Source organism: Anas platyrhynchos, chromosome 2 (genome assembly GCF_047663525.1).
Source record: "Anas platyrhynchos isolate ZD024472 breed Pekin duck chromosome 2, IASCAAS_PekinDuck_T2T, whole genome shotgun sequence".
NCBI classification, from domain to species: domain Eukaryota; kingdom Metazoa; phylum Chordata; class Aves; order Anseriformes; family Anatidae; genus Anas; species Anas platyrhynchos.
The window spans coordinates 124,152,150-124,167,296 of NC_092588.1; the positions used below are offsets into that span (position 1 = coordinate 124,152,150).

The 15,147-nt window shown below is 38.4% G+C and overlaps 1 protein-coding gene across 7 annotated transcripts in view; it reads right to left on the reverse strand.

The window, feature by feature from the left end:
• The window catches only part of TAX1BP1 (Tax1 binding protein 1), a 56,803-nt gene extending 43,425 nt beyond the window's left edge, over positions 1 to 13,378 (reverse strand). For 4 of the 7 annotated variants that reach the window (XM_072033520.1, XM_027450979.3, XM_027450980.3 and 1 more), the window contains exons 1-2: positions 13,207 to 13,367; positions 10,578 to 10,761 (exon numbers count right to left, since the gene is read on the reverse strand). In XM_072033520.1, coding sequence (XP_071889621.1) covers positions 10,578 to 10,754 — 177 coding nt within the window. In that variant the 5' untranslated portion in view covers positions 10,755 to 10,761; positions 13,207 to 13,367. Of the gene's footprint in view, positions 1 to 10,577; positions 10,762 to 12,725; positions 12,968 to 13,206 lie in introns of those variants that run through there. The other 3 variants (XM_072033519.1, XM_072033518.1, XM_038173847.2) reach the window with 3 other exon arrangements.
• Positions 13,379 to 15,147: the final 1,769 nt, after the last annotated feature.

A 15,147-nucleotide genomic window follows, 5' to 3' on the forward strand; every position in this document is an offset into this window, starting at 1 on the left:
TCCAAGAAGAAAACGACAATAAGAGTAAGTAATAGATGTTTTAGGTCAACAATCTAGATCTTTAAAACATTTCTCTACCAATAGGTTTTAATTAAACACGAAGTACACAGTGATTTACAAATAGAGTCTTCCATGTTCATAACCTTCTCTATGGCAACAGATTATACAGTCACAGACTGTACGAGCATGCTGAAAGACTTCACAATGGTCTAGATGTGACTGTTGACCAAAAAAAAAAAAAAAATACATACATGCATATATGTATGTATATATATATATATATATATATAAAGAATATATATATATATAAAGAAATATATATATATATATATATAAAGAATATATACATATATATGTGTGTGTGTGTTTCATTCACCTCAGCAAGAAAGCTAATAGTTGCCTAAAGTAGGACTAAAACTTTATAACAAATTTTTAGAATTGCTTGAGGGACAGAAAATAAAAACAGAAATACTGTCAACTGAAAGTAGGGGGAAAAACTACAGAGGAAATCAACCAAGAGTAAAAATGATGAAGAGAAAGATGGCAACACTTGTCAACCAGCCCACTACAAATTTGCATGGGGGGGGAGGGAGGTTTTTTTTTTTTTAATTTAAAAAAAAAAAAAAGGAAACTAGCTCTAAAAGCAAAATGGAGAACAGCATCCGCCTCAAGCATATTGGCTTGGAAAAACTACCTTCATTTTAATGACAGGGATGAGAAATGCTAAACCATTTCTCTGACCACTGATCAGTGTGACAAAACATACCAGAAACAACTCATATAGACTACTTCAGACTCCACTAGGGCACAGGGGGGACACCCTTCAAAGCCCCTACAAGAAGCCATTTGTTGTGAAGACGTTTTCTGGGTTACACTGCCAGGAAAAAGATCTTTATGTAAGGTGATGTCCATGAAGGTGGTTTTGCTTGGTTTTAATTAAAAAGACCATTATGGCAAGTGAACCAATTAAACTGTTTGGGATGCAGTGAAAAATGGCAAGCTGAAGCTTTTCTTGCCAAAAGAAAAAATTGTGCATCTTCCTGGTAATAGTGCAGGACTCGAGAAGTAATCAACAGGCATCAATAGTTGTGGCAATCAGTTGTATATATCAGAGAAAACCTGAAGAAAGAGTTTATTAAAAAATGTATTTACTTATTGAATACCTATACTTCTTTAAATGACACCTTCTGTGAGACTTGTAGAACCTGTAAGAAGCAATAACTGAGCACAGACTAAAACAAAGAGTTCCTGGGCCAACACAGCATTTAATTGAATTCTTTTAATTTAATTTTAAACTCAAAATATAAGATTTGTTAAGTTAAAAACAAATAAAGTAGACCTAACGTTTCATTTTCAGAAATATATTCTCCATAGAATGATGTTCAAGTAGCAGGTGAGGGCTTATCCTGCCACCCTGCAAACCTTTTGCAACTTATGCCCCAGTTCTTGCGGTGACGTGGCTCCTTTGACCCTGCTGCATTTGCACTTACAGCAGCAGCAAATAAACCACTTTGTTAAGAGAACAAAAAAAAAAAAATCCAACCCTAAATCTGTTTTCATTATTCATATCTACAAACTTATCTATGCAGGGGTACCCAGGAAAATCCCTGAACAGTAATAGAGCAGAAAAGCTTCAAACACAGATTTTACATAAAGAATTGGAAATTGCTGTAACAAGCAGATGCAAAGAAAGCCTCCAATATTTGAGAAGCCATCAGCATGAAAACAGAAAGAAGCAGGCCTTCTTTAGTGCCTTTCCAAACTCTCTCCAGTACTCTACTGGAAGTACAAGATGAGTGCACACTAGAAGTAAATACAGGCGCTGTTTACATGCTATTTAAATGCCTCAGAGAACTCTGATCGCAGATCACATCAGTTCATTTTTTGCTTCCTGCAGTTACTGACTAAGTTCTAAAAAGTTACGATCTAACTATTCAAGCTGCAAACATATTTACTGACATCAATATCTTGAACATAAAAGCTGTCCAAAGGAAAAAAAAAAAAAAAAAAGGAAATGGAGGGAAAGAGATGGCAATTCACACTTAATTCCTGTTTAGGCCTCACACGAAGTTTCGGCCCTATTCTCCTACAAGAATGTACTCTAACATACACAAAAGTAAAAACAAAACAAAAACTTTCATTAGAATACTGATTAAAATGGCACATTAACAAGTCAGACAAATAATTTTATAGTTGTTTTTTTTTAGTTGATACTATTAACTGGAACAGTATTTTGCATTAAAAAAAAAAAAAAGGCAACAAAAACCAGTCCTCCCTCAAAACAAACAAAAATCTGAAAAATTGGAATAAGACCTTCAATATGAGAGCACCATCATGTAAAACAGTATTTGGATCAGAACAGCTACAGACTTTGTTGTTGTGCCAAAAGTCTGTTGGGATACCCTTAATAATAGTAACTATGGAAAAAAAATAAATAACTAAAAAATAAAAAGCACTGTCAACTACTAACAAAGCCAAATTCCAAAGTGTTAAAACTGAAAGAAGCATACACTATCAAATATACACTTTCTTCCCATCAGAAATATTATATAAATGAGAAATCTTGATAGGACATACAGTGAACCTTCCTGTGAGCAAGGAGGAGTGCAAAAGGCACAATCTACTACTAGTAGAATTTTAAAATGTGGCAACAGCAGATATTACAACATCCACATTCGAGTACACAAACATTATAAAGTACACAAGAAATCTAGCATATTAGTTTCTGAAGTTCAGAGGAGGAAAACAGAGAATGGCCCATCAAACTGCACACAAGACCTGTTGTGAACTCTGACCTCAAGCCCAACATCGAATGCACTGCCTGGCTGTGCTGATGCTATAAGGAATCCCTTTTTAAGGAATTCACTGAAAACCCTGAAAGTATCTTGCTCAGAGTTAAAAACTCGAAATATTATTAATGTCCTTATCTCTTAGCAAAAAGAACAAACAAGACTTAGATGATGCAACTCTCCTAAACCGTACATATACACATAAACATATATGTATTTAATTTTTACACATATTTTTTAACCAGAATTAAATTCTCTGCTACTAACCTGGTACTCAGTACATCCTTCTAGCCCCTCCGCTTCTCTACTTTTAATTCTCACAAGCTCTGCTCAGAAATCCTTTTTCAAAAGGAAAAGCTGTGTATACATGCCAACGCTCTTGCTTTCCATACGTTAACCAACAGATTAATAGTCCAGAATCTAAACCCTACTTACACCGTCCCTACCCATGTTTTTAAACCAAACACAAAATATATGATTAAACATCGTGTCATAATGAGTTTAGTTTATTATGTACAACGTGTTACTCAAACAATACTTAGTTTATGTAAGTTCACTTTGTTCCCATAAAACTGAAAGTTTTAATAGGTCATTACAGAGTAATCCGTTCGCTGTATTCCTATTTCCTACTTCTGAGCAAAAGGGCTTATTTCATTTTAAGACATCATAAACTACTTTTTAGTTATGTAAACCAAATCTGTAGTCACAACGGAAATGTTGAAGTTTACCAAAGTTTAAGATGTCTAACACTGGCTGGGTGAGTGGGGACAACTGAAATGTCTGCAATGCTCACACCAGGCAGCGCTTCCTTTACCAATAGCTACGTAGGTGTCACAGTTCTTTCTTCTTCTGTGCTGCCCCCCACATACAAACCCTTTTCTCATTAAAACAGCCCACAGTGAAATTTTTACATTTCACCCACAGTACATTCCCACCAAGTAGCTAGAAGAAAATTAGCTAACTAGTAAACTAAATGATTAAAATCACACACACACAAAAAAAAAGTCATAGAGTTAGGAATTCTGTTTCTCAATAATATACTACTGAGGAAAAGTAATGACCAACTATTTTAGTTTTGCTCTGTTTCCTTTAACTTACATCTGATTTATCTTAAAGAGTGTACAGACTTAAAGAGTGTAAGACTTACTGTCTTACAACTGCACAGTTTACATCGTAAAAACACTTTCAAGCTTCCTTTTTAATTTCTTGAGTTTTAGATGAACGTGGGGAATGAATACTTCCATCCCTCCACCCTAGTTTTGTGCTTTCCCTTATAACGCCTTCACAAAGTCAGGCAACTTTCTCTTGAACATGACAGCTATAAGGGAACACGACTGCAAGAAAAGCTAATTCAGCCCTTGCTCCACTAACCTCAGAAAACTGTCATGCAACTGGACGAGCAGCAGCTTTTATTGGCGTAAGGTAGCAGCTTGGTACATGTGTTGTGCAGTGAGGTAACAGCAACAGAGCAAAGAAGCAAACCCAGGAAACACTTGTTTAGCCGAACCAATGCAGGCATAACCAGTTGGCCTTTATTGTAAATACCTAGTATGATGCAATTCTAAAATAATAATAATAATTTTATCTCTGTTGATGTTATTATGTCCTTTTTGTAATTCAGAAGGGAAACCATGCAGTTTAGAATGTAATTTGGCAAAGTACTCTTCAGTACGGCAAGAATACATGAACTGCCTCTGAAAGAAGAAAATCGTATGCCCAAACCCAAAGTTGTCCATCTCTGCTGAATGTTATAAACACGTACAGGTAATCTTTTAACCCAGGCTATTGAGAACATATGGCATTTCTTGCTGTATCAAGGTACTATCAGGTTCCTACCCTATTATCATCTCTTGTTGGTTGTATTTCTACCTCATAGTTCAGAGGAATATGTCAAAATAGCATTGACAAAGTGCCTAGACCATTGGATCAACTTTCTCTCCTATTGGGTATAAATCAAAATAAATACAGAAAAAATAGGAATGCTCTAAAAAGAAAACCTGATACATATGTAAATGACTGCCCAAGGAAATGTTATGACAGATCAAAGAGCAACAAAGTTACTGTTTGCTTTAAAAGATAAGCATAGAAAGGTAGTAAAAAGGGTGATTAATCAAGTATTATTATACCATCACATTTCATGAAAACTATAAAGTAGCACAACTTTTTTTTTTTTATTATTATTATTATTATTTCTACTGGCCACTTTGTTATGCCATTTTTGTCTCTTAACACACAAACCTACCACAATAAATATTTTTAGAAAATCAGTGACACTTTGGATTGAATGTCAGAACTTCTTATCAAAGGTAGCACCACGTAAACCCAGCTAATCTTTCTCTGTCTAGTTAGGAAACAGTGAATGATGGTATCGCGGAGTTTTATTTTTTTAATTTTATTTTAAAGAAAAATATTATCTCAGTTATTTGAGGCATCTTTCCAAAGAAGGCAAACCAGAAGAGAATCGCTCTAATTGGCGGCCATCGTAATTCTTGAAACACTCCGAATTCCGGTAATTCTATTCCCTACTATTTTAAAAACAGCACATACTGTTCACTACTCATTTCTGTATCCATCATATCCTGTTGTGCAGTGATGACTCCATGCCAGAAAAATTGTATTACGGCATGCATGTGGTCAATAACACATCCAGCTGTTGCCCTACACTTCACAATTGATCTGTAGATATGGAAGTAATTCTTATCTGGAATATCAATCTCTGACAAAACCAGGACTTTGAAACTGCTCACACAAGTTGTGCTGGTATTTGTAGTCAAAGTTCAAAGCAAACTAACCCAGAGGACTACACAAAAGCCTATCTATGTTGCTTTGCTGCAACACAGCAACCAAGCTATTTGTTAGCTGTCCATTCAACCCACTGCTGATTTTACAGAGGTTCTGAGCACAGACAGCTAAATTTGAGGCCCACTATAAATCAGGGAACTGCAGAGCGAGAAATGAAGGTGCACGTAAGCACATGCATTGTACCAATATATACAAACAGTAGCTGAGGTGTGGCCTCTTAAATAATGAGTAGCCTTTCAGAGCAAGTCTGTGCTTACTGTGTACAAATAATCTTTCAAGATTTTCCCAATCCTTTTTTTTTTTTTTTTTTTTTTAATATATATATACATTAAGATACCAGAAAGCCAGATCACTGTTTTTAATTTGTGGATATTAAAAATGTATACAATAGGAACAAATTTCCTTCTCTAGGGGTACACTGAGACAGTCAATACCAAACTATGTCTAAAATTAAAGTCAACACCCTAAAAGAACAGCAACGCAGATGACTTAAGAAAAAGATAACAATGGGAACTGAGAGGTTTGAGGGACTAGGTAACTAATGAGAAAGCAAAACTGAAACCATTATCTTTAAACGTGTAAGATTCCCTGCTGATATTACAGACTTTTCCAGCGTGCCGACCTCAGCAAAATTAAATCTTCAGAAACCTAGATGCTATTATGATGCACGCCATAAACACATACATCTGTAACTCTACTCTCTTGGAGCAATATCTTATCACATCCCAAACATTACTTCATTGTGCCTTTGAGATGCACAGTAAACATGCATCTATTGTATACTTCACATCTGTGAGTCCTACTTGCCCACACATGCCCTAAACAGAGGCATAAGCAATTCTTCCTAAAAGCCAAACACTTTTTTTCAAACACTTCTGCAAGTCTGGGCATTATGTATTAATAATGAAAAAAATATCATGTGGCCACATGATTATTTCACTTTATTGCAAAATAAAGTAACAAACTGTAGACTTCCCATCCGGAGATTAGGACCACCTACCAGCCAATTTTTGCAAACAGATGCAATATACATATTAATTGGTTTTCCTCATTTCAAAGGTTTAGATTTAGATTACCCTAGGAGCCTTTCCAGATTTCAATTAGTCAAAACAGAAGTAGAGAAGAGGATGATGGGGGGCACTGGGCTTAGATCATTCTGGAAATACAGATCTCTTATCAACACTTTCAGGAAGAACAAGCCTTCTCCTCTCCAACTGCACACTAGGAACTCTGGTTCTTCTGCACAGAAACATCCAATAGAGGGAAAGCAGATCTCAAATCATAGCTCCCACAAAATATCCCAAAGAGGGATTCAGTGTAAGAAAGTACATGCTGAGCACTAAACCAGTACTCAGCTGTAGAACTTTTTTGTCCCCCCTTTAGTAACAAGCAGCAATAAAACTGATGGAGAACTTGGTGCTTGATAGCAGATGGTCCTCCAAAACACCACAAAAGCAGAAAAGAAATAACAGCAATGGACGACAACATATTGGGAGAATCAATTTAAAACTGTTTTCAAGCATCCTGTAGGGAACAAGGAAGAAAAAGAAGGATATGTACAGAAAGAATAAAAAGGCTGTATACTCTAAACTTACACTCAAATGACAAAGACAAGGGTAACATCATCTTCACGACAGTACTTTTTCCAAAAAAAAATCTGCCAGAATTGCAGTCCCATGTTTATGACCTTTATATACACCTAGTTTATAAGGAAACTGGTGTAACTGAACTATCCTGCTATACAGTAATTGGTGCATATACAACACTATCCTTTTAATTTATGAACACCACGCTTCCATTAAGAATAGAAGACAATTTTCTTGGGAACAGTTTCATATCCACCAAGGAATGCCTTTTGTTCAGCATTACGAAATTTCAGCATTTAGCAATTTAAATTACACCAGCAACAACAGAAAAAGCATATTCTATCTACAGGACACAGAGAGAATTGATAGAATCTGATAAGTTTCAGAAGAAATTTAGGGATTTATTCAGCTCTTTGTAATAATATTGTACAAATATTGCACAAATCCCTAGCTCGGGTCTGACATTCTAGGCCTATTCTACCTCCCAACAAGACTTTTTAATGCCTCTGATTGTGAACAGCTAGGAAGTGCATTATCTTGCTCTTGCCCCTTATTTTAAGCTTTGTAAAATAACCTTAAGAGGATATCTGTAAATAAACTACTGCAACATGAAGTAACCAGCTGTGGTACCCTTTCATTGAAGTCATTTTCATATCACAGTTCTAAACAGAAACTGTACTCAGTGATGAAAATGGAACATTCAGTGGACACCGAGAACTGGTAACATTTAAAGAGGGGGTTAAAAATAAAAACTGAAAATGACATATACCGGGTGGAAAAGATTGACATAACAAAGTGAAAAAAAAAATCTATAAACAAGTAAGTAACCACAGTAAGCCACACAGGAGGAAAAAAAAAAAAAACATGCACCTATAAGTAATTTCTGGCTTCTACCAAGCATTCCATTTTTAATATCTCTTTTTCACATACGCTGCACAACACTATGGCAAAATTAAATCCTACAGTAATCACACATACAATAAAAATGGGCTATTTGACATGTGGTGCACACTATGGAAACATTTAAAAAACTCACAAGCTAGAATTTAGGAGTCAGTATAGGAAATAGTTTTTGCTTCTGGAACTACTAGCTTAATCCCCTTTAAAAAGGAAACAAATCGACAAACTAAACCCTTAAAAGTCCCTCTTCAAAGAATTCTGAAAAGATTTGAAAAATGAACTTAGATTGTCATTCCACATTAAGCAACTATGCCAATTAATCAGGCCTAGCCCCTGTCCTTCTTAATCTACTTGTTCCCACCACAGTGATGCCAACAGAGCTGCCCGTTGTGTCACATGGTGAGGAACCAAAAGCAGCTGGGAAACGAGGTGGAAAAAAATGGGGAAAGGAGGGATGGCATTTTTCTGTCAGATCACTTCCCTGATCCATTTCACTGTGCAGCTGCAAAAACAGCTAGGTTAGCAAAACAAGCAGAATGGTATAAAGATACAAATAATGAACAATTAAGACATCATTGCCACTGAAGAAACAGACTTGCAATCTAAATGAAAACCATCACTTAAAAAGGTTCCTATGAATTTTGTTCAGTTCAATAAAAAAATTCTTAAGTAACCATTTGAGCAAACACAGGAGACAACACTGTTAAAACTACTGTTAAAGCCACTGCCCCCTAAAATGGGAAGTCCACATTAGAAACACCACCAACAAAACATTCACAGGAAAAATCTTAGTTCATGCTTAGTTTTCTGTACTAATCTGATATATATTCATAGGCAAGGATACAGCTGGCTTCATTTAATGCAACTATAGTAAGATGGTATATTCATAACAGCGAATATGACACAGTCACAAACAGAAAACAACTTTCTTCCTTTTCCCTATTTCGCAATGCTTCCTTCCCTTGTGTTGATGAGAACGGGGTGAACTGGAAATTCTGCTGGGGAATTCTATTAAAAATAATCCAAAACGTTGGTCTTAACCTCAATCAATTTCCTAATTTGGTCCATCACACAAGAGCTTGCTTCAAGCAAAGGACAGGAAACACAAGAAATAAACCACTCTGAGTAAAAAGAAAGGGAAAGCATTTCTTCCAGCAGCACTGCTACCTCATGTCATCTCAAAGCCTTCCTCAAACAACTGCCAAAGCCATATTACCTGCTATTACCAAAGCAGAAAAAAACAAAAACAAAAAAAAAAAAACAACTCATACCTCAACAGGTTATGATATCTACCATCACAGACATGATAAAATCAAGGATATCTGCACTCTGTACACAGCGTTTCATGCGGTCACTGAAAAACTGTTTCACACTTTTTTTACTTTACTTTTTAATCAGTATTTTTAGGGTCCTACTTGCCTGCCTCACTTAGAGCAACACACACAGAGCCACAACATTCATTTCTCAACATACATTTAAATAATTTCATAACACTTGTGTAACTTGAAGAGCACTCCCTTTAAAGTTTTGATAATGTTTTCTGTTTGTTTCATTAATGCTGTCAACTGAACACCAACCATGCTGAGTCACACCCCTATTTGTCAAAACTTATCAGAAAATCAAAACACATGTACATATTTTTAAACACTTCTCACTAGAGAAATCTGCCTGCACGTAATTACTGCTTTCTTCCAATAATTTAATGACTACAGTCAAGATTTTATATTCTTCAGCTATCGGTGGACAGTTCTAAGGGACTTCAATAACAAAACAGTCTGTTACATTTAGCCCCTCCCCACCGAAGTATCTCCTCTTTAAAGCCCCCCAAAAAGCTGCTACTAACTATTCAAATAAGGCATACAAGAATCATCTACTATGAGCTAAATCGACAAAGAAATGTAATCAACATCTTAAATAGGAGCAGATGTAAGAATTAATCAATTTCTAATCTCTTGAGACTACCTTTAAAAGCAACTCCAAATAAGTCGCTGATGTGAGGCAACTGATATGGCCTCTCTTCTCCTCCTTTATTCAAGGGTTTGTTTTGAACAGCTTTTGTGATCTACACCGTTCATCCTGCTCTAGCAACACAGATGAGTCAGGGGCCTGGGTCACACCATCTTCAGCTTAGCTTTATTCTTTCCACACACACTTCACATTTACTCTGGCTCACGCTTTTCATAGAGTCATGCTCACAGTGTCATTCTATGACCACACATTTCTTCCTGTATCATCTCCATTTAATTCTGCACCACACCACTTTATGAGAGCTTCCCTTTACTCCAGCACACACGTACTATACTCATTACTCTAGTTTTGGTGTCCAGTCTCATCTCTGTCAAAAAAACTCTTACTCTAATTGCAGCTACTTATACATCATTTAAGTGATGTTCCACTTGAGTTTATGAGAGCACTTCTATTGTTGGATTTTTCGTTTTTTTAATTGGTAAGAGAAGACAGTGAACATGTGAGAAATATGAATAGAACAAACTTTACTTACCTTGAAAATACCAACCCAGTCTTTCTGATGAGGATGGATAAACTGGGTCAGAGTGTAGTGACATTCAAGGTGTGTGTTTGGAAGATAGCTTTTCGCCACATTTTGAAAAATCACATGTGCAAAATTGGAAGTCTGTAAAGCATTAGCTGAAGATGGAACTTCTTGAAAGGATGACATGATTGATCTGCAACAAAAATCATGTAAGTTGTTACTTCAATATAGTGGAATGAAATCAGTTAGAAATCTATTTGAAATATACCAGACCGAGACAAACAAACAATTTGTTCTGTTCTGAGAACAGACAGCTATAGACCAAGCCCAACAAAATACATTGCCTCAGCTACACTCCAAAACAATCAGTTCTCAGAATGAAAGCACAGGCACTTTAGCGATGACATCAAGATGAGGAGAGCATCATTTAGTGAGACGTTCCTAGTATTGTATCACAGACAGAATATCAGAAAGTGGGAAATAAAAGTGGTGGGAAAACAAAGCAGGGTAAGGATGAAATGTCCTTAATGGTTCTGGATGCTTCAGGGAAGGAGAAACAAAGTTCTGTGGTTTCCCTTAACTTCAAACACTTCTCAGAATCTGTAATGCTCAGTACTTTTGACAGCATTTTCAAAAATGAAATTCTTGTTCCCCTCTCAGTGAAAATAACAAAGCTCCACTTTCTTGTTTGTTAAAATGTCTTTAAAGTTTAGTTAAAAAGCCTTTTTTTTCCCTCTTCTTCAAAAGATTCTGATCTCTTCTCTCTTTAGCAGTCTGTGGGCATCTTTTATTGTTCCCACTGTAACCCACATGTCCCCAGTCCTGCATGTTTACCATAAACAATGGACTACATTGACAGTGAGAACATTTATATCTGCATGCAGTCTGATGGATTAACGCTAATTCAGTTGGATTGTGAAAGCTTTTAAGCACCCTTTCTATTCACCACCTCATTCAGGATACATTGCGCTAAAAATTACAGCATTGCCAGAGGCTTCACAAGCACACCAAAAACGTTCATCTCTCAGATTGAGCAATATCTGTCAAAAAGATAGGTAACTGATAAGTTTCAGGTGCCTGATTTAAATCTACAACCACAAGTTTGTCAAAATGTTTTGTACTAGTTGGATTGGGGCCTTGGATATCTAGCATATTTCTAGAAAGAAGAGGCATCCTATTCTTGCCATTGCTATTAAAAGTTATTTTACACTGACAGAATGAGGTAACTGCCAAGCAAGTGACATAATACACCAGTTTTATTAAGATATATGTGGAAACCAATCCCAAAAAGGGACGGGCCACTGCAAGTCTCATGAAGTTCAAAGATTAAAGGCTGTCTGCATATTTCCCACAGCCTTTTAAATGTTGTTTTCAACAGTCAGGAAATAAGTAGCAAAGAACTCGTGTTTTCGGAAATAAAGCACACTCTGAAGCCAACAGGTATTCGTCACTCAGAACCAGCTTATTACTCTCCAAAACAGAGTGACACAAAGCACAAGTCAGCAGTTTTGTGCCCTGAATGACACAGCTATAAAGATTAAATGCCTAAATTCTTGCCTTTGGTCCTTTTGTATCTGTTAATTTTCACGAGAACTTACGCAAAAAAATAAGGTAAACAACAAAATATGTTTTTAAAAACAGCAAGTTTCACTCAAACCCCAGCTGTTACAGAACTTCTGAGTACAGAAGTGAAGGAAATTTTCCAGCATAGTAAAACCCTGAAAAGTCCCACAGTTTTCAAAACAGAAGATGGCACACGAGACACCTCACAAACCCATCCCAAACTAAAAAATGGTAAGAAGATTGAGCTTCTACAATTCCAAAAGAAACAAAACAGCCTTCAGTTTTGTTTTTTTTCATCAGGTGTAACAAATTCCTTCACTTTAGTAACTGAGCACTATCTGATGACATGTAAAATTTACAGAAGATCTGTTTATAAACAGATCTATATAAAACGGTAGATCTATTATGAGTACGCATTACGAAGAAGCAAGCGATAAATAAATAATTTTTTGGCGCAGTTGGCCTGGTTTCCAGGCCCGAAGCTGAACTACGGCGAACTTTAAGCCTGGGATTAGCGCTCCCCGTCAGGAAAATCCCCGGGGCCGAGGGGAGGCCGTCTCCTCGCGGCGGTGGGGATGCTGCCCGCCCGCTCACCTCACGGCGCCGGTGGGGAAAGAGGCGAGGAGGAGGAGGAGGAGGAGGAAGGGCCACGTTAGGGCTCCATCACTGCCATGACAAGCGATTTTCTGGCGGGGGCAGGCGGCCGCTGGCCTTTACACGCCGGCAGGAGGAAAAGCAGGTCGGGCAGGAAAAGCGCCGAAGCCGCAGCCCAGCTCCTCCCGGAGCCCCCAGCGCTGCCTGCCCACGCTCCCCACCCCTCCTCAGCCCTCGGGGACGGGGGGACCCCGCTGCTGCCTCCCTCCTCTGCCCCGTTCCCTCCCTGGGAGCCCCGGCACGGCTCCCCTCTCCCTCCCCCAGCCCCAGGCAGCCGCCGGGGGGGCGGCTTCCCGGTGGCGCAGCACGGCTGCCCGCTGCCCGGCCTCCCCCCTCCAGCCCGGCGGCCGGAGGGAGGCGGTGGGGAAGGGGTCGCCGAGCCGTGCCCTGCCCTCAGCCCGGCCCCCGCGGCTCCCCTCACCTCGGCAGGCGCGGAGGACGCCGGGGACATCAACATGGGGCCTCCGCCATCAGCGCCAAGCAGCTCCGCCCGCCCCGCGTCACTTCCAGCGCCGGCCCTGCCCCAGCCGGGGGCGGGGAAGCGGCCGCCTCAGCCCGGTGGGCAGAGTGGGGAGACCCTGCTGAGGCTGTAGGGCTCGTTACGGGGCTGTTGCTTTCATAAAACCCCTGCCCAAGCCCCCTCAATGCGTGAGGGTGGTTACAGCACGCCTCGTGTAATGCTGGCGAACCCCGATTCAGCCGTGTCGTCCTCCTCCATCCCGCTCCCAAAACACTGAGCACCTTGTGTCGATGTCCCGCTGTCTCCCACTCTTTGCGGGTCTTTCCTGGGACCTGCAAGGCGTGCAGCCGAGGGAAGAGTGAGGTGGAGAGTGGTTGTAAATGCATACACGGTTCTGCTTGCGCAAACTGGTAAAGCCCCGTTAAAGCACGTCACCTCATAAATGCGCTGATTCTGCCAGGTTTTTATACAAAGTCGAGTTGTAGGACATTCACCAGAACAAAGGGGCTGAGTAACAACCAGCAGGGATGAGTAATTGCCAGTAGCACGCTGGACGTGTCCCAGTACGCTGAGCTTGGACGGCTCCCGCAAATGGTCTTCAAAGTCACCTTTGCCTCTTTACTGCTGCTGTTTCTTCTGTATTTTCATTGGTATTATCAGTGAACAGGCCATGTTTAGGTCATAAACCTATGACTTAAGTTGTTGACAAGATCACGGGCTTGTTTATGGTCACTCCTGATGGAAATGAAACCAAAGTGGAGTATAGAAGCTCCCCTTTCAAGTAATGAAGGTTAATGGCTGAACATGCTTCTACTTTGCACTTCTCGTTTCAGAAACCAACCTTACGTCTTCATGTGTACCACAGGTTATTAGGTAACCATTTGATTTAGGTACATAATAATTTCTTATACTATTCATATATTCCATTTTCCCTGGAAAGCAATAAATTCCCTGCATTATATACTAATAAATTGTTTTATAAGACATAAGAAGTGTGCGTGAAGTCCTTTTTCTCCTTTAAGACCAGACGAAATTTTGTAGTGGCAAACGAAATTGGTATGATAATCTGAAAAGCAATAAATTTTTCTGGGGAGGTGGAGAGAGCTATACTTTCTTATCTCTAGCTTCCATTTCTTCTCGTCACTGCCCTTTGCACCACATGGCATGATAAAGGGCTGTGTAAGAGTCACAAGATGCTGTTCTCTTGTGGGCTGGGACTTGGAAAGAGCTTCAGTTTCATTGTCGGTAGCTGGGAAATATAAATGTTGATGAGACTAACAAGTAGTTTTGCTTTCACTGAACATCATTTGTAATGCTAGTTTATGGAATATAGTGGGAGGTTTGAAATAAAGGTGTTCTTTGGCAGCTGACAATTTTTACAGTAAATGCCTGAAAAAAAAAATCCTTGGTTTCTTAATAAAATATATATATATATACAATTCTGAGTTTTAAAGAATCTTGAGGTATTTCTGTGCTCAGTTCATAAATATTTATTCAGTCAAAAGAACTAGTTATGGCTTAGTCATAATTCAATATTAAGTTATTATTTTTATTGCTAAATGTGTCTATACGAGTCAAAACGAACTACATATTACAGTTATCACATGTACAAGGTAAATATTAAGGGTAATAAGTTGAGAATAATTTTGTCTTTTCTTGTAATTGTCCACAATTTTCAGGGAAAAAATGCATTTAACTCTGTACCTTAACTACATAAGTCTGGAAATGTTTAATTATTCAAATTAAGAACATTTCTTACTGAAATGAAACTATGAAAAGCATTCTCATTTACATATTTGTATCCTAAGTTTAGATAGCAGTCTTGTCCCTGTAGGAGCTTTGACTGTGTCTCATGTTGAGTTTTTTCTCATGTTTTTTTTTTTTGCTACTTTGAGAATTGAA